The sequence below is a fragment of the Myotis myotis genome, unplaced genomic scaffold (assembly GCF_014108235.1).
Source record: "Myotis myotis isolate mMyoMyo1 unplaced genomic scaffold, mMyoMyo1.p scaffold_m19_p_2, whole genome shotgun sequence".
NCBI lineage: Eukaryota > Metazoa > Chordata > Mammalia > Chiroptera > Vespertilionidae > Myotis > Myotis myotis.
This window is the reverse complement of record NW_023416324.1, coordinates 34,314,081-34,332,456: the sequence shown is the minus strand read 5'-3', so window position 1 is coordinate 34,332,456 and position 18,376 is coordinate 34,314,081. Positions and strand designations below refer to the sequence as shown.

Here is an 18,376-nt window from a genome sequence, read left to right as displayed (position 1 = left end):
AGAGTATGGGTGGATCTAAAACCTCGTGTACTGTCCCTCAACTTCCTTTATCTCTTCTAATGCTTCACTACACAATGTTCTCTTGCTCTGTCACTTTGCTCTCTTTTCCCCATTACCCTGACCCTTCTTTTTCTAATTATACCCTAAAGGTCTGCCAGTATGCAAATATTTGAGTCAAAATTCTTAGAGCTTTCAAAATCCACCCGTATTGGAATTTCAAGAGGAGAACTTACTGGGATGGATTACTGAAATCTCTACGTCATGCTTCATTCCCAACATATTCTCCTTAAAGAAGCAAATGTATCTTTGATCAAGTCTACGGGTATAGCCATATTTATATTGCATGTCTTTCTGGTAATAAATTCTGTTTGTACTTGTACTTTGTGTTGACAGATACAAATGAAATTGATGGAAATGAAAGAGCTGGAAAACCATAGTAATCCATTAAATTGGCGCAGTAGCCCACACGGCATTCTTGTAAATGGCACTACAGATTATTGCAGCCTCAGCACCAGCAGCAGTGAAACAGCCAACCTGAATGAACACGCTGAAGGCCAGAGCAACCTAGAGTCGGAGCCCATACACCAGGAGTCTCCAGTGAGTCTAATAGTTCCCTAACCCTCAAAATCAACTTCAGGAAAAAAAATTGATTCAGATAAAAGTTTTGTTGATATCATACCTGATACAGCTATGTGGCCTTGCCTTATCTGAGGACAATGGAGATTTTCTTTTTTTGAGAGGCAGAGTAGGAACTAATCCAACAGTTGTAAGAGTTTTAACAATTTTAAAATGTAATTTAACCGGTCTACTTGTATATATGTTTTCAAAACAGTAGTTCGGTAGATAATAACTTTTAGAAATTGTTTTTAAATATTCTCACCCAGAGCTGTAAGTAATGCTTTATTTCCTAATGTTGAGGACAGTTATTTACCAGTTATTTAGAGACCACTGACTGTGTAAAAGAGTATTGCTGTTTGCCCTAGCCAGTTTGGCTAAGTGGATAAAGCATCAGGGTGCAGACTGAAGGGTCCTAGGTTCGATTTTGGTCAAGAGCACATGCCTGGATTGCGAGCTTGGTCCAACGTGCAGGAGGCAGCCAATCAATGATTCCCTCTTATCATTGATGTTTCTATCTCTCTCTTCCTTTCCCTTCCTCTCTGAAATCAATAAAAATAAATTTTTTAAAAAAGAAAAAAAAAGAGTACTGCTGTGTTATGTGTGCGAGCTATAGAGAAAAAAGACAAATGAACGCTGCCTTCAAGCAGCACAGCCTAGTAGCGTAACACTGTGTGAAAGGGCTGTGACAAAGGAGGCATGGGACATTCAGGTCGGAGGGGGCTCAGAGAAGATGTTACAGGGAGAACTTCACAAGTGACCTTCAAAGTGAAAAAGGGGTACGTAAGCAAAGGAGAAGTGGTACATTCCTGGCAGAGAAAGCAGCACGGGCATCAGGTCTGAGGTGGAAGAAAACGTGCTGCACAGGGTCGTGGGAAGTTTGTGAAGAGTATCTTGTGATGGTGGGAGAGTATTGACAGGAGATGTGGCTTTCTCCTGGTGGGCGCCCGCCTTACCTCTGGTACTTTATCAGAATATAGATGCCTGAGCCCTACTCCAAACGTGAGTTTCTGGGATATAGCTAGGTACATATATTTTAAAAACAAATTCCCTGGGTGATGGTGATGTGTACCTGGATAAAAATGACCACTTTTCGGTCAGAAAGAGCCAGACGATAAGAAATTTAGATGTAGCCCTGGGCGATATAGCTCAGTGGTTAGAGTGTCTGCTCACTCACCCAAGGGTCAGGGTTCCATGCCCAGTCAAGGGAACATACCTGGGTTGCAGGTTCAATCCCTGACCCTGGTTTGGGGCACGTGTGGGAGGCATCCAATCGATGTGTGTCTCTCACATCGATGTTTCTCTCCTACCCTCCCTCCCTCCCTCTAAAAATCAATGGAAAAAATATCTTGGATGAGGGTTTAAAAAAAATTTAGATTTATCTTGAAGCATTGAGGAATTTATCATACAAAAGTAGGTAGGCATTTAAGAATTTTAAGCAAGAAGTAATAGGATTAAACTTACTTTTTAGGAAATGTGAAAAGTGGATTGGAGAGTTGGATTGGACACATATTAAGACTGTTGGAATGGTCCATGTGAGAGTTGCTTTAGTCTAAATTAAGCAGTAAGAGATGTAAAATTAATACTTGATTTTATTTAGACAGTACAGTGCTAGACATATCATAGAATTTTCTTTTAAGCACAAAAGGTAAAATTACTAGGTTATTCTTCAAAGACAGCGTGTTGTTAAATGGAGATTGCCCCTGCCACTTGTTTTTTAATCTCACCCGAGGAGTGAAGACATTTTTTCTATTGATTTTTAGAGAGAGTGGAAGGGATGAGAGAAAGAGAGAGAGATGTGTCAGAGACACATCGATTGGGTGCCTCCCACTCGTGCCTCACTAGGGCCAGAGATTAAACCTGCAACTGAGGTATGTGCCCTTGACTGGGAATTGAACCTGAGACCCTTCAGTCCATCGGCTGACGCTCTAACCACTGAGCAACTGGCCAGGGCATTAAGCCTTATTATCTACTGTTATAAATCCAGAAACCAATGGGAAGCCATTGGAGGACTTTTAGCCTGAAGGGTTAAGATCAGATATATATTTTAAATCTATTACTTTGATTATTATAAGAAAGGATAGATTGGAAGGGCATATATTGGAGGCACAAAAGCAGTTGGAAGGTTACTATAATAATTTGGACCAGAAATGATATAAATGGAGGATAGTGATAGGATGGAAAAGAAGATAAGAATCTGAAAAAGGGTAGGAGGCAGATACTGTAAGACATGGAATCTAGCTGAGGGATGACCAAAGGGAAGTGGTTAAGGAAGACCTCAGTGACATCTATGCTTGGTGATACCATTTCCCAAGAAAGATTATAGGAGAAGTCATTCAATGAATATATTCTGCTTGCCTTTTTATTTTCTAGTAATTTGGGGGTTTTCTTTGTCATTTTTTCCTGCCAAGTAGAAAATACATTGTTAGTCCTTGTGGCATTAATATTTTGTAGGTAAGAAGTAGTCCTGAAATACTGCCTTGTGGTGTGACTGATGAAATCGAAGTGGTGACTGCAGCTGTCAATGAAAAAGTTTGTCCTGAATTTAACAGTGACAGACTTTCAAAAGAGGTAAAAATAATTTTATATGTAAATGCTCTTATTGGTGGTTTCCTTTATGCTAAGGAAAGAGGAAAATGTGTTAAATGAACTTTATGCTACAGAAATATTTATTATATTACCATCAGTTGATTTTTCAAAGCATGTTATTTTAAAATGTTACCTTTTAAAACTTTGATTCCTAAAATTTTTTTTCTTATTTAAAATTATTTTTAGGAAGACCCATTTACTGTAGAATCAAGTTCCCTGACAGATCCAGTACCAGATACAAACTTGGATTTTTTCCAGTCTGATCCTTTTGTTGGCAGTAAGTACTCCTATTTTTATATTATAGATTTACCAAAAAAAGGCTTTTAAATATATAAACTGTATAAGAATTAGGGCTTCAATTTTGAGAGCCTACTTGTTATAAAAAAGTAGAGTGGAGAGTAAGGTTTTATATGCTTAGATTTTAGTATTTGTCATCTTTACGCAACTAAATCCTAGGACTAAGCCTTTAATTATGATTTAGAAACTCCTGAATAAGAGTATATTTCTTCAGAATAGGGATCAAAAGGAGAGATGTGGAGCACTCTTAAGTTAAACAGCAGTTATTTACTAAAAGTGCCAATATCATGCTTTTAAAACAATGGAAGCTATAATACTATCCTGATCCCTGCCCTTAAGGTTCCCTCAGACTTATTGAAGAAACATAAGTTTAATAAATTAAACTATCTGATGTCACTCTAAACCAGCTGTGGGCAAACTACGGCCCGCGGGCTGTTCTATCCGGCCCGCGGAGCCGAAAGAGCGGAGGGTTCTCTTGCTCTCCCCTCCGCTCCTTCACCAGCAGCAGTGTTAACATGTATTAGTTCACACAAACACTCCATCCATGCTTTTGTTCCGGCCCTCCGGTCCAGTTTAAGAACCCATTGTGGCCCTCGAGTCAAAAAGTTTGCCCACCCCTGCTCTAAACTATGCTAAATACTACTTGTGTTAAAGCTCTTTTTGCATTTTATTTTTAATACCCACCTTGTGAAACTGATAGGTCAATTTATATCAGTTTTAAAGATGGCAGACTGATCTCATTACTGCCATGACTAAGCGTGACTGGTTTAGAGGCATGGCAGTAATGAGTCTAGTGGTGATGGTAATGCTCATTTCATATTGTTGTGAAGAGTAGAGATTTTGTTAGTAAAATTCTTGCTGTTGTGCCTGTCTTTTCTCATCCTTCTGTAACTTGTGATCAAGAGGTAAGTATAGTCTGTGATTCAAATATGACTCTCTTAGGAGGTGTGTTGATGTTCTACCTTTACTCTTTATTATTTTAAATATTTCCTAAAGGTAGATGGCATTCATTGTTTTATTTACTTTGCGGTGGGATTAATGAAACAAATATTGCTTTAAGAAACTGTGCTTTTGTTTTAAAGTTACCTTTAAGTAATGGTGCCACATAGTAAATATTATTTTGATTTCTGCTTATTTATTTTATCATAGGTGATCCTTTCAAGGATGATCCTTTTGGGAAAATTGGTCAGTATATTATAAATTTATGTTGTATTTAGGAATGAGAGATCCTAATGAGTAGTTATAGGAAATGGACTTACTTTTTATTTAGTTTTGAAACTTATCTAAGGTTTCACTTGATGTAGTGTGTTCCTTGCATTTTTAGAGTGAAAGTGGTAGATTCTTGTGAATTTACTTAACTGTTAGCTTTACTTTTTAAAAAATGACATTAGTGTTTATACTTTGATGCTTTTAGTAATATTTACACTGATTACTCCTTATTAGTCAAGGATTAGGTAAATATAATTATTACACTACAGGGCTTAGAACTTTCTTTTTACACTCTACTCCAATGAATGGAGGAAAAGGAAACATATTTTGTTTTGTTTTGTTTTGTTTTGTTTTGTTAATCCTCACCCGAGGATATTTTTCCTTTGATTTTTAGAGAAAGTGGAAGGAAGGGAGAGAGACAGAGAGAGAGAAAATCAATGTGAGAGAGAGACATCGATTGGTTACCTCCCACACACTCCCTGACTGGGGCCTGGGATAGAGCCTGCAACCAACGTATGTGCACTTGATCAGAATTGAACCCAGAACCCTTCAGTCCAAGGGCCAGCACTCCAACCACTGAGCAAACTGGCTAGGACAAAAAGAAACATCTTAAAGATTTACTAAATGTCGGGCTTTTTAAGATATGCTTTTTTAAAGAAAATATATATTTTTATTAATTTCAGAGAGGAAGAGAGAGTGATAGAAACAGCCATGATGAGAGAGAATCATGGATCGGCTGTCTCCTTCACTCCCCTTACTGGGGATCCAGCCCGCATCCTAGGCATGTGCCCTGACCAGGAATCAAACCTGGGACCCTTCAGTCCTCAGGCCGATGCTCTATCCACTGGGCCAAACCAGCTAGGGCAAGATATTCTTTTTAAAAAAAGTATGTTTTTATTGATCTGAGGGAGAGAGGTAGGGAGAAGGAGAGAGAGATAGAAACATCGAGAAGAGAGAAACATTGATCTGCTGCCTTCTGCATGCCCCCTGCTGGGGATTGAGCCCACAGCCTGGGCATGTGCCCTGGCCAGAATTGAACCAGTGACCTATTGGTGTATGGGATGACACTCAACCAATTTAGCCACACCACCCAGGCTTTAAGATATTCTTTTTCTAGGATTTTGCATTAGAATAAAGCCAATCATTTGTACCATTTAGTTTTGCTTTGCGAACCTGTTCCAAATATTGGCTGTTACCCTTGAGCTAGAGAAAGAAAGACATTTAAAAGTTTTTGTTGTTGTTTTATTTTAGTTAATGATAGCATAAATTAAGGGTCTTAAAATGGGATCCCTTAAAATTATATGCTAGTTTTAAAAAATAAGTTTATTATGTAAAAGACTCTTATCTTTTGTCCCGGGCGGGTGGCTCAGTTGGGTTCAAGCATTGTCCCATACACCAAAAGGTTGCTGGTTTGATTCCCAGTCAGGACACATATCAAAGTTGTGTATTCAATCCCTGGTTGGGGTGTATATGGGAGGCAACTGATCAATGTTTCTCTCTCACATTAATGTTTCTTCCTCTCTCTCTCAAATCAATAAACATATCCTCTGGTGAGGATTTTCTTTTTTTTAAGGACACTTATCTTTTATCAAAACCATTATGGAATTTCTAGTCCCCCCTCCTTCAATTAGGAGCACCCCCAATTAGAACTAACTTAGAGGTATTATTAAAACCTACCATACAGGAAACATTTGTGTAGTAAGTGTTGGAATTATTGGTATGCTTTGGGTGAGTGGTGAAGAATGTTAATTAAAGCTGTTTAACTAGACGGAACTGTCTATACCTTTTTTTAAAGATCAATAGTCATAATAGAAAGTACCTAACTTAGGTTCTGTAGGAGTTCAAAATGGGGATGGGGATGGGGATGGGAGGGAGGGGACATCTGTAATACTTTCAACAAAAAGATAAATTTTTTATAAATAAAGTATTTTGACTGATAAAAAAATAACAAAATGTCTTTTTATTACTGCAGTTGTCATGCCTTCAGGTGACAGGAAATTCAGTATAATAGTTTTTTAATCTCATAATAATGCTGTATTTTCTTAGATCCATTTGGAGGTGATCCTTTCAAAGGTTCAGATCCATTTGCCTCTGACTGTTTCTTCAAACAATCTTCTGCTGATCCCTTTGTCACTTCTAGTACTGACCCTTTCAGTGCAGCCAGCAATAGCAGTACTACATCGGTAAGTGGGAGGGTTAAAAACTGTTAAATGGGTAACAAGTGTTGTGAGTTTCTTGCAATATACAGGTGAAAGAATCCTGTTTTAGGTTACTTCTGATGGGCCATATAGGATTTTTAGTTTCATTCAGCCCACCTAGTTTTTGGTTCAGAGCTTGATCACCCACTGGAATTAACTAGAATAACTTATGTCATCCGAAAATCAAGTCTACCCTTTAAAGGACCAAATATTGTCCCATTGGGGATCTATATATATAAAAGCCGAAGCAACTGTTATGACGGAACTACCAGAATGACTAGTCACTATGGCGCCCACTGACAACCAGGGGACAGACACTCAATGCAGGAACTGCCTCTAGCCCGCAGGCCCTGATCACCTATGGGGCCTGCTGGCCAACTTCCTGGTTCCTCCCCCAGCCAGCAGGCCCTGGTTGCCCAATCGGGGCCGGGCCCCCAGACTGGGATGGGGAACCAGGGAGGGGGTGGGGGAGCAGGGGCTGGCGGTGGACGCAGCACCTTTTCCAGGGGGGCCAAGGGCCAGCTCCCTCCTCGGGGCCAGTGGCCAACCTCCCGGGTCCCTACCCCCGGCTGACAGGCCCCGATCACCCGATTGGGACCGGGCCCTGGGCTGGGATGGGGAACCGGGGGTGGGTGGTGACAGACGTGGGCAGCAAGGGAAGGAGGAGGAGGGGAGGCAGGGAACCTGATTGGCCCTGATTGCCAGCCAGGCCCAGGGACCCTACCCGTGCACGAATTTCGTGCATTGGGCCTGTAGTATTAAAATAAATGATTAGAAATCCATATACCAATAGTAAAACACATTATGGACGGATCACGAGAATTCTCATGTTTTTATATTACACAGTGTTTTACAAAGTATCATATTTTAAAAAGATACTAGCTTCTAAGAACATGTAATAAATAACTTCAAAATGCAATGGGTATTTAATTTTAAAGTGTGCCTTTAACATTTATGTAAAACGTTTTTTTGTACTCATTCAATAGAAACTTATCTGGCCACTGGGTAAAGCTAGCAATAAAACTACTGGTCCGCAATGTGTTAAGTAAAGGTTTTTAGAAATGTTTGATATGCATTATTGAAATAATGAAAATCAGTTTAAAGGGAACAACATTAATGTTTTAGAAAAATAAAATAATTGTTATTTTATAGACACATCTGGAATGTTGTCTTACAAAGAAGTACAAATTCCCACTAAATGTCAGAGTCTTGAGAACGTACATAGTACAACAATCACTATTTAATAACCACATACTATGACCAGATACTTCTGTGTGCTTTACATTCCTTATCTTCACAACAACCTTGCAAAGTAGGTGTTGATGTGTCTACTTTAAGAATAAGAACACTTGGACTCAGAATAATTAACTTAGCACAGCCAAGGTTATACAACTAAGTGGTTTATCATCTGGAGGCTTTAAAAACAAAATCTTTATATCATGGGTATTTAAACATATTTAAAATAAAGTAATATAATGAAATGTTCTAACAAACTTTTATGTAGCTATGATTTAATTTCAATAATTATAAGTAATTTGGGAGTTGTAAAAAAAAATTATTTGGAGGCTTATTTTTGGGAGGCAGGATTTTCATATTTATGAGTAAACCAGACCCAGAAAGGATCAGTTGAGTGACAGGCATTTGAAGCAAAAATTTTGTCTTTCATTACTCTTGGATTAAGAATACTTCCTTGCCAAAACCGGTTTGGCTCAGTGGATAGAGCGTCGGCCTGCGGACTGAAGGGTCCCAGGTTCAATTCCGGTCAAGAGCATGTACCTGGGTTGCGGGCACATCCCCAGTAGGAGATGTGCAGGAGGCAGCTGATCGATGCTTCTCTCTCATCGATGTTTCTAACTCTCTATCTCTCTCCCTTCCTTTCTGTAAAAAATCAATAAATTATATTTTAAAAAAAAAAGAATACTTCCTTAAGCCCTAGCCAGTTTGGCTCAGTGGATAGAGCATCAGCCTAGGGACTGAAAGGATACGTGCCTTGATTGCAGACTCCTCCCCAGCCCAGGCCCTGGTCAGGGTTCATGCAGGAGGCAACCAATCAATGTGTTTCTCTCACATTGATATTTCTCTCTGTCTTTCCCTCTCTCTCCCACTCTCTCTAAAAAATCAATGAAAAAATATCCTTGGGTGAGGATTAAAAAAAGAAAAAATAGAATACTTCCTAAGAAAAAACCTCTTAGACACAGACAACAGTATGGTAATTACCAAAGGAAAAAAGGGGTGGAGGGAGGTAGAAGAGGATAAAGGGGTGGGGAGAGTTAAATGGTGACAGAAGGAGACTTGACTTTGGGTGATGAATACAATAATATATACAGATGATTTATTATAGAATTATATACTTGAATCCTGTATCATTTTATTAATCAATGTCTCCTCAATAAATTCAATAAGATTTTTTAAAAAGGAAAATACTTTCTTAAAAGAGTAATTGATTGTTTTAAAGATAATAGATTTTGATGTTCTTAAATTGCTTCCTTACTGTATTTGGTAAGGAACTATTTGGCCAACAACTGGTATTTTCCATTGATGTAAAACTGAGCAGATGCCTCCGTAATGGAATATCTGTGGTTTCCACAGGCTACTGGATACTGTGTTTTCCTAGAACACATAGTTTGTAGTGTGGACCCACTTGCCAAATTCTTCTTAAATTGGCTGTAACCTGAATTCTTTCCCTCTCACCTTATTCTACCCTCTCATTCTTCACTCGCATCATTTAAAGAGCAAAAAAGCCAAAGCAGCTTTTTCTAATTTAAAAATAAACAAATTTCTCCTGTTCCTCTATTCTGGTGAAATATTTCTGCCATTTATTCTTACTTTTCCTCTTTTCTCCCCAGTTTTCTAAAGCAGCTTGCATTTCCTCTTAATATATCTCCATTAAAAGCAAAACAAAACAAAAAACAAATTGATAATATAATAATAGCTGTTTATCTAATCTTTTCTATATGCCAGGCATGGTGTGAAGTTCTTTTCTTGTGTTACCTTATTTAATCGTCACAATAATCTTGTAAGGCTTATGTTATTATCCTCATGTTTAAGATAAAGTAAATGAGGCTTAGAGAGGTTAAGTGGTAATAAGTTAGTAAATGATAGAACTGAATTCAAACCTTATCAAAAATCTTAAGGTCTTTACCCCTATAGCCTACAATTGAACTTTATTTCTTCATAGCTCTTAAAACCCCTGATATTGTGATCTTTCTTAAAAAACAAACAAACAAAAACAGGCCTCTGATTATGCCTCCAGTCATTAATCTCTCCTCAAAAGTATTTTCTATTTCTTCAAGGCTGGTCTTTGTTCTCAAAGGGATACAATTTTAAAGACCAAACAAACCAAAATAAACAACTGCCATTCCTGCTATCCTAGCTGGTGTTTGGTAGCATTGTGTAGGTGCTAAGCCATATTGTCAAAGTCAGGAGTGGATGGCTGATAAAGAAGAGAGGGAATTTCAGCAGTAAGTTAGGTTACCTTACTGGAGAATTTTGGAGCATTAATTTTATAAAATCATACCATCTGAATTTTAGTTATGAAAATTACCTTTTTGTACTAAATTGCCTAATTATCAAACTGAACATAGCATAGAGTTTTGTGACCACTTATTCCTTCATTAGAGGCCCAGTGCACGAAATTCTTCCACAGGTAGGGTCCCTAGGCCTGGCCTGGGATCAGGGACGATCGGCTGCTGGCGGGGCCTTTCTTCATTCCGTGCCACCCCCTGGTGATCAGCACACATCATAGCTAGTGATCGAACTCCTGGTAGAACTCCCAAGGGGACACTGCATATTAGCCATATATATGTGCACTCGGGGGGCAAAGGTCCCTCAGCCCAGCCTGTGCCCTTTTGCAGTCTGGGTGTCCTCGTGGGATGTCCAACTGATGGCTTAAGTGGGCAGTCAGACATCCTTAGTGCTGACGCGGAGGCGGGAGAAGATCCTGCCACCACTGCTGCACTCACCAGCCCGGCTTCGGGTTGAGCAGCGCCCCCCCATGGGAGCTCACTGACCACCAGGAGGCAGCTCCTGCATTGAGTGTCTGCTCCCTGGGGTCATTGTGCATCATAGCAACCAGTCGTTCCACCGTATTACCCTTCTATTATATAGGATAGATGGACTACGCATCCATCTTCTTTCCCTTGCTAGCCAGTTGCCCTTTTAGGGTGATTGCACAGTGTTCAGTGAAGGAATAGAAATTAAACCTGACATGCATGTAGGCATGCTTTTTCCATTTCTTTCTGTAATGGTACACAAAACTAGCAAACTATTATTAAAAACCAGGCCTGTTTTTTTTTCCTCTCTCCAGGTCAAGAGAAGAGCAATAATAGTTGGTGATTTAAATTATCATGCCAGTGACTGTCTCACACCAATATTTTGATGATTATATTAGGAACCATGGAAATTTATTTCCTATACAGACCAGCTTAATTTTTTTCTTTGATTGCTATTCATTATTCAGCAGATATAATCAGCATATAAGCTAGTGTGCTAGTTTTATAAATAGTATCATTGGCATCAGTTAAAATAAGTACTGTCATTTTCAATTCCAAAACTTCATTAGTAGTAATTCTTTCTGCTAGTAGTTTTATTGGGTCCTCTTTTATAAACGGAGAATATAAGTCTCAGCATTACTTTTCTCTTTTCAAATACGCCTGTTTTACTTGGGAATTTGTAAATTGAGCTCTGCATTATCCTTTGACACTCAGTTATAATATCCAATTTCTTGATGATTAGAAATAGATGACATTGATAGCCATGAGTCAGAGTGGGAAATAAATATTGCAAAGCTCTTTTCATGCCCCTTTCACTGTCTGTCAAGGCTTTTGGATGGCCTCGTACAAACATCCTGATGCCAGAAAGAAGTTCAGTTGTCTTCCTAAAAACACAATTTGTTTGACTATGATTAAAAACTAAAGTAAAGTGGGAAGACAACTGGCTTCTGGTAAAGTCCTCACTCATAGCTACTCACCCTTGCTACTTGGTACAGAGTTTTACATGGCATATTTAAAAGTGGCAGGATCTTTTTAACAGAAACACCCTCTCCCTTCCTCCCTTCCTTCCCTCTCCCTAATACACAAGTGCATGTTTTCTTTAAGGGGAAGAATGCTAAACTATTTTAGATAACAAATAGAAAATGGAAATCTAGCATTTTCTATATTAAATACTAGGATATTTAAGAGAATAGTATGCATCCTAAATGCAGTATATCATCCTGGAATAAGAAAAGGATATTAATTGAAAAACTGGTAAAATCCAAATAAAAATCTATAGTTTATAGTTTTGTACCAGTATTAATTCTTCAGTTTTAATAGCTATACCATGATTATATGAGATATTAACATTAGAAGAAGCTGGGTAAAGGGAATATGGGAGCTATGTATTATTCTTACAGCTGTTCTAGAAATCTAAAATTACTTCAAAATAAAAAGCTAAAATAGTGTGCATCTATACAAGTATCAAAGTTATGAAGAAAAAAGAAATGGATACTACCAAAGTCAAGATAATAATTACCTCTACAGAGGAGGGATGGGATGGTGATTGGAGAAGAACACATGACTTCTGAGGTGTTGGCAGTTTCTTGGAAGATGATTACACATGTGTTCACTTGATACTTATTTGTTAAACTGTACATATGATTAATACAGTTTTATGAGTGGATATTGTATTTCATAATAAAAGATTAGAAAATGATATGTATCATTTTGATTTAATAAGATTGCAAATTAGTAGGGGGAAACATTTGTTCCTAATGCCCGTATTTCTTAATGAATTTAGAGTTTGTAAAGAATATTTTCTTTGGTGTGGCAGTGAGGTTTCAGCTATGAAATGTTGCCTCTCTCATGGTTTTGTATAATTTGTTTAGGTAGAAACATTGAAACACAATGATCCTTTTGCTCCCGGTGGAACAGTTGTTGTTGCAGCTAGTGATTCAGGTAAGAAAACATCAATTTCTTTGAATAGTAAGCATTGCCCTTTTCTTTAAGCTTCTTTTCTTTGGTCTCCAAATGTATTTGTCGTATTTCCTTATGTATGGCTTTAAAATTATTGCATAGTTATATCCAATTGTAATCTACCAATAATAATAATGATGGCAAGTGTTTATGTATCACTTTCTACTTTCCTTATGATTCATTATCTCATTTATTGTTCATCTTGAAGATCTTTACTACAATACATATTCTCTCTCGCCTATGTCAGTAAAACCAATAACATTTTTTTTTTCCATTATAAAAGCAGTATTGTTTGGCAGTTTCAAAGTCAGCATTGACTCTTAGGGATCTTGGCCTAGATTTAAAAATTTGTGACTTCCAATAGGTAATTATAATAACTTTCCAAATAGTGGATAAGTCCTGTAATAAGACACGTTTTGTTTATGGTACCTAATTTTTCATTTGTCCTTTTAATAACCTTTAAGTAATATTCTCATTTTAATGATCAAGAAATTGAGGACCCAGAATATTGAGTAATTTAGGATGATACTGCTTACTAGATTTGAGCCAGGTGAAGCCAAGATTCAAAGCTAAGTCTGACATCCCTACCTGGTTTGGCTCAGTAGATGGAATGTTGGCCTGCGGACTCAAGGGTCTCGGGTTCGATTCCTGTCAAGGGCACATGTCCAGGTTGTGGGCTCAATCCCCAGTCGGGGGCATGCAGGAGGCAGCTGATCGATGTTTCTCTCTCATCGATGTTTCTAACTCTCTATCCCTCTCCCTTCCTCTCTGTAAAAAATCAATAAAATATATTTTAAAAAAAGAAAAAGAAAAGCTAAGTGTGACAGATTCTAAAAGCTTTGTTAACTAAGTAATTCTGCTTCTTTCTCACAGTTCATTTACAAATAAACAGACTAGCTATTATGTAGGAGAGCAGGAAATTAGAGGGTGTGAACTGAAACAAGTCAATACTTCAATATCATGCTGAAAATAGACTGCCTTATTTTTCAGATGGAAATAGGGTGAGCTATTCAGTACACAAAATTTGTTGATTGTGACAAATTAAGGATTATGAGCATAGAGAAAGATAATAGAAAGAAAGGCCTTCACAATTTGAATTTCTTGTATTGTACAAATTGTAACATGATAGGATTTAACACTGTGCATTATTTATTTTCAGGTTGAAATTTAGCTTCCAACATGAGTAGCAAGAAAGAGGAATGTAGAAACAAGATTTAATGTTGTATGGGGTATTGATTTAAACCAAAAATTTAAATGACAGCAAATATGATTTTTAAAAGGCTTATTCTAGTAACCGTGGTTAAATTATATCTTTTAAAAATACATATGCTTTTTTAGACTTCCCTTATTAAACTGATGAATTTATATATTGCTAGGGATATTATATAATTAGAAAGGATACCCCAAGAAAATAAAATGAAAGGTTAATACATTTATAATTAACTCTCAGTTGCCCACACTAAAGAATAGTGAGTGCCATGAGAGTTCATTAGAACTGCAAAAATTTAAAAGAAAGGGAGACCACCTCCATTTAGGGTAAATCATGAGTGATGGCTTTTGCGGTATGCCTTGAAAGAATGGACTGGGGTTTTTAATAAGTAGTTATGGAAAGAGACTATGTCAAGCAAAGAGAATAACAGGAATAAGGAATGGAGGTCGGACATACAGGGAAAAACAGACCTTTTGATAAAGCATATTTATAGAGGAACTAGAGGCCTGGTGCATGGATTTGTGCACCAGTGGGGTCCCTCGGCCTGGCCTGCGGGGGTTGGGCCAAAATTGGCTCTCTGACATCCCCTGAGGGGTCCCAGATTACAAGAGGGCAGTTCTCGGCACCCTGGGATTGGGTTCCCTCCTCTCTGGTTCTGGGTGCATCACCCAAGAACCGCAGCTGCCAAGTCACCGCAGCTCAGCAGCTCCTGCATTGAGCGTCTGCCCCCTGGTGGTCAGTGCACATCATAGCTACTAGCTGGTGGGCCTGTGTCTTAGGCTTTTATATATACAGACTAGTGACCTGGTGCGTGAAATCACACAGTCCGGCCCACCCGCCCGCTGTCCCGTCTTGACACCCTAACCCAGTGGTCAGCAAACTGCGGCTCGCAAGCCACATGCAGCTCTTTGGCCCCTTGAGTGTGGCCACGAAGTTTCAATCACACTGTACGTGTGTGCCCGCACGTGGTATTTTGTGCAAGAGCCACACTCAAGGGGCTGCAGTTTGCCGACCACTACCCTAACCTCTCCACCCAGAGCTTGAGTGCGCATAGCCTCGCCCCCGACCCCTCTGGCCTTCTCTGGCTGCTTCAAGCCCCGCCCTCAGTCCCGCAAGTCACCTCTGGGTTGATCCCACCTCCTCTGGGCGCCTCCCTGCTTCCGCCCCATCTCTGGAGCAACATGGTGGCTCTGCCCCACCACACATGCAGCCTCCTGCTGAACGGTGTTTATGGCGTGAGGGCATCACGAACATTAGCATATTAGCTCTTTATTATATAGGATAGTTAAGGCTCAAGTGGTGGATTGCAGTCTTACTGTAGGAAGTCTCTTTTGCCTTTGTTGGTTTTCTCTTTTAATTCCAGTTTCAAGCTCATTTTCTGCAAAGTGGTAGAATAAATGACTATAATAGCCTGGGAGGGACTAAGATTTATTGTTGTTAATCATAACAGTACCACTTCTTATTGAGTGAGCATTTGCATAATTCCAGAACTCTATGTGCTAACCATTTTTCCATAATTGGTCTCATTTAATTCTCACATGGGAAGCCATTTCACAAGGTTAAAGAAGGAGTAATAGATGGAAACAGTGGGTCCATCTGAGGTCTCTGGTTTTCCACTGACCTTCTTGATCATTCCTTGTGTCTTCTTTGCTGATTCTTCCTCTTTCCCCCAATTTCTTTATGTCATGCTGCTCTAGGCCCTAGACTTTGGACATCTTTTCTTCTCTATCTGTATTCCCTTGGGGATTTCACCTGGTTTCATGGATGTACATATTATTTATATGCTGATTTATATCTCTAGCCACATTTTTTTCCTGAACTCGAGACTCATACACCCAACTACCTATTGACATTTCCACTTAATTAGCTCTTAGATATATCTAACATAACATGTCTAATAACACCAAACACCTAATCTTCCTTCCCAAAACTGCTTCTCTTAAAGCTTTAATTCATGGTGATTTATCTTTAACATTGCTAAGACCTGAAACCTCAGAATCATCCTTGGTTCTTCTTTTTCTTTCTATCCCTGGTCTGTCAGGAAATCTTACTGGCTCCGTCTTCAAACTATATCCAGTAAAAGGCTTACAATGGGTACCTTTCTAACAATATCTCTTATCATTATTCCCTTTACTCACTCTGCTCCGGCACATGGCCTTTGTGCTATTGCTCAAACAACAGGATGGTGTTCCTTGGGCTCTGCCTTTAACTGTTCCCTATTCCTGGGATGGTCTTTCTTCATCTGTCCACATGATGATCTCCATTACCTCTAACAAATCTTCACCAAAATGTCATTCAGTGAGGCATGCTCTGGCCACCCTATTTAACATTTACAAGCACCACCACCCATCCCAGCATTCTGACCTTACTATTCTCTACTCTTTTTTCTTTCATTATGGTTGATTACTTTCCAGCATACTATATAAATGACTTTTTAAAAAAATATTTTTTTATTGCCCTGACCAGTTTGGCTCAGTAGATAGAGCGTCAGCCTGCGGACTGAAAGGTTCCAGGTTCGATTCCAGTCAAGGGCATGTACCTTGGTTGCAGGCACATCCCCAGTAGGAGGTGTGCAGGAGGCAGCTGATCGATGTTTCTCTCTCATCAATTTTTCTAACTCTCTATCTCTCTCCTTTCCTCTCTGTAAAAAATCAATAAAATATAGATATACACATATATGTATATATATATATTTGTATATATATTTTTTATTGATTTCAGAGAGGAAGGGAGTGAGCGAGAAAGATAGAACATCAATGATGAGAGAGAATCATTGATCAGCTGCCTCCTGCACACCCCACACTGGGGATTGAGGCTGCAACCTGGGCATGTGCTCTTGACTGGAATTGAACCCCGGATCCTTCAGTCCACAGGCCAACGCTCTATCCACTGAGCTAAACCAGCTAGGGTGGATAAATGACTTTGTTTTCTTATCTCATTCCACTAAATTTTAAGTTCCATAGGAACTTGGATCTTTGTATTCACTAATGTATTCCAAGAACCTTAAACCATGCCTGGCCACATATTATTCCTGGATGAATAGATGAATCAGTTACCCTCCTCACAGAGCATGTGATAGGAGCCCAGTGGATGAAAATCCTGGGGATGGGGTATATTGTTTATTTTGTTCTGATAAGTGTTTAAAAAAAAAAAATACTGTGGTAAAATAGCCTATATAATAAAGAGCTAATATGCAAATGGTCATCAGACCATCACAGCTCAGACACTCAACACTGGGGAGAGAGGAATGGGGACCAGCCAGGCTGTGGCCCGGGAAAGGGACAAGCTGCCCACCCCATGGTCCCAGGCACCAGCAGCTACATCTGCACCTGTGGCCCAAGAAAGGGACAAGCCGCCTGCCCCATGGTCCCAGGTGCCTGCGCCTGTGGCTGCGGCCTGGGAGAGAGACAAGTTGCCCACCCCACAGTCCTGGGCATCTGCGGCTGCAGCCCAGGCAAAGCCACCCGCCCACGGTCCCCTGTAGCTGCGGCTGGCCTGGGCGAAGCTGGCTCGGGTCCTGGGTGCCTGTGGCTGGCCAGAGGGAGGGAAGCCTGGGTCCTAAGTGCCTGCGACCAGCTGGAGGAGGGAATCCTGGGTCCTGGGTGCAGGGTGAGGCAGAGGCAGTTAGGAGTGATCAGGCCAGCAGGGTGATCAGTCTGGTAGAGGAGCAGTTAGGGGCTATCAGGCAGGCAGGCAGGCAGAGGTGGTTAGGGGCAATTAGGCAGGCAGGCAGGCGAGTGGTTAGGAGCCAGCGGTCCTGGATTGCGAGAGGCAGTCAGACATCCCTCGAGGGGTCCCAGATTGGAGAGGGTGCAGGCTGGGCTGAGGGATCTTATTCCCCCCCCCCCCCGCCCCGCACTAATTTCGTGCACCGGGCCTCTAGTACATAACATAAAATTTACCATTTTAAACACTTTTAAGTATACAGTTCTGTGGTATTCAGTATATTCACATTGCAATGCAACCATCACATACATCCATCTTTTTTCATCTTCTAAAACTGAAACTCTATACTCTTTAAACAAAAGTTCCCCATTACCCACTCCTGCAGGCCCTGGCAACCACCCTTTACTTTCTCCATTTATGAATTTGACTACTCTAGGTACCTCATATAAATGGAATCATGTAATATTTATCTTTTTGTGACTGGCTTGAGCTTGATTATCTTGTGGGTCAGAAACAGGTCATTAGGGAAGAAAAGATTTCCTCCTTCTCCTCCCAGGATTCTATGGTAGACAGCTGTTTTATGGGAATTATTTGTGAATCTTAAGACTGGTTTCACTTATTCCTTGTTGTTCATCTGGTTG

General features: G+C 39.7%; 1 protein-coding gene across 4 annotated transcripts in view; it reads left to right on the top strand.

Moving 5' to 3' along the window:
- EPS15 (epidermal growth factor receptor pathway substrate 15) overlaps window positions 1-18,376 on the top strand; it is a 116,151-nt gene that overhangs the window by 85,396 nt on the left and 12,379 nt on the right. For all 4 annotated transcript variants that reach the window (XM_036350613.1, XM_036350612.1, XM_036350615.1 and 1 more), the window contains 6 exons: window positions 394-597; window positions 3,070-3,186; window positions 3,391-3,481; window positions 4,651-4,686; window positions 6,757-6,893; window positions 12,772-12,841. In XM_036350613.1, coding sequence (XP_036206506.1) covers window positions 394-597; window positions 3,070-3,186; window positions 3,391-3,481; window positions 4,651-4,686; window positions 6,757-6,893; window positions 12,772-12,841 — 655 coding nt within the window. The remainder of the gene's footprint in view (window positions 1-393; window positions 598-3,069; window positions 3,187-3,390; window positions 3,482-4,650; window positions 4,687-6,756; window positions 6,894-12,771; window positions 12,842-18,376) is intronic.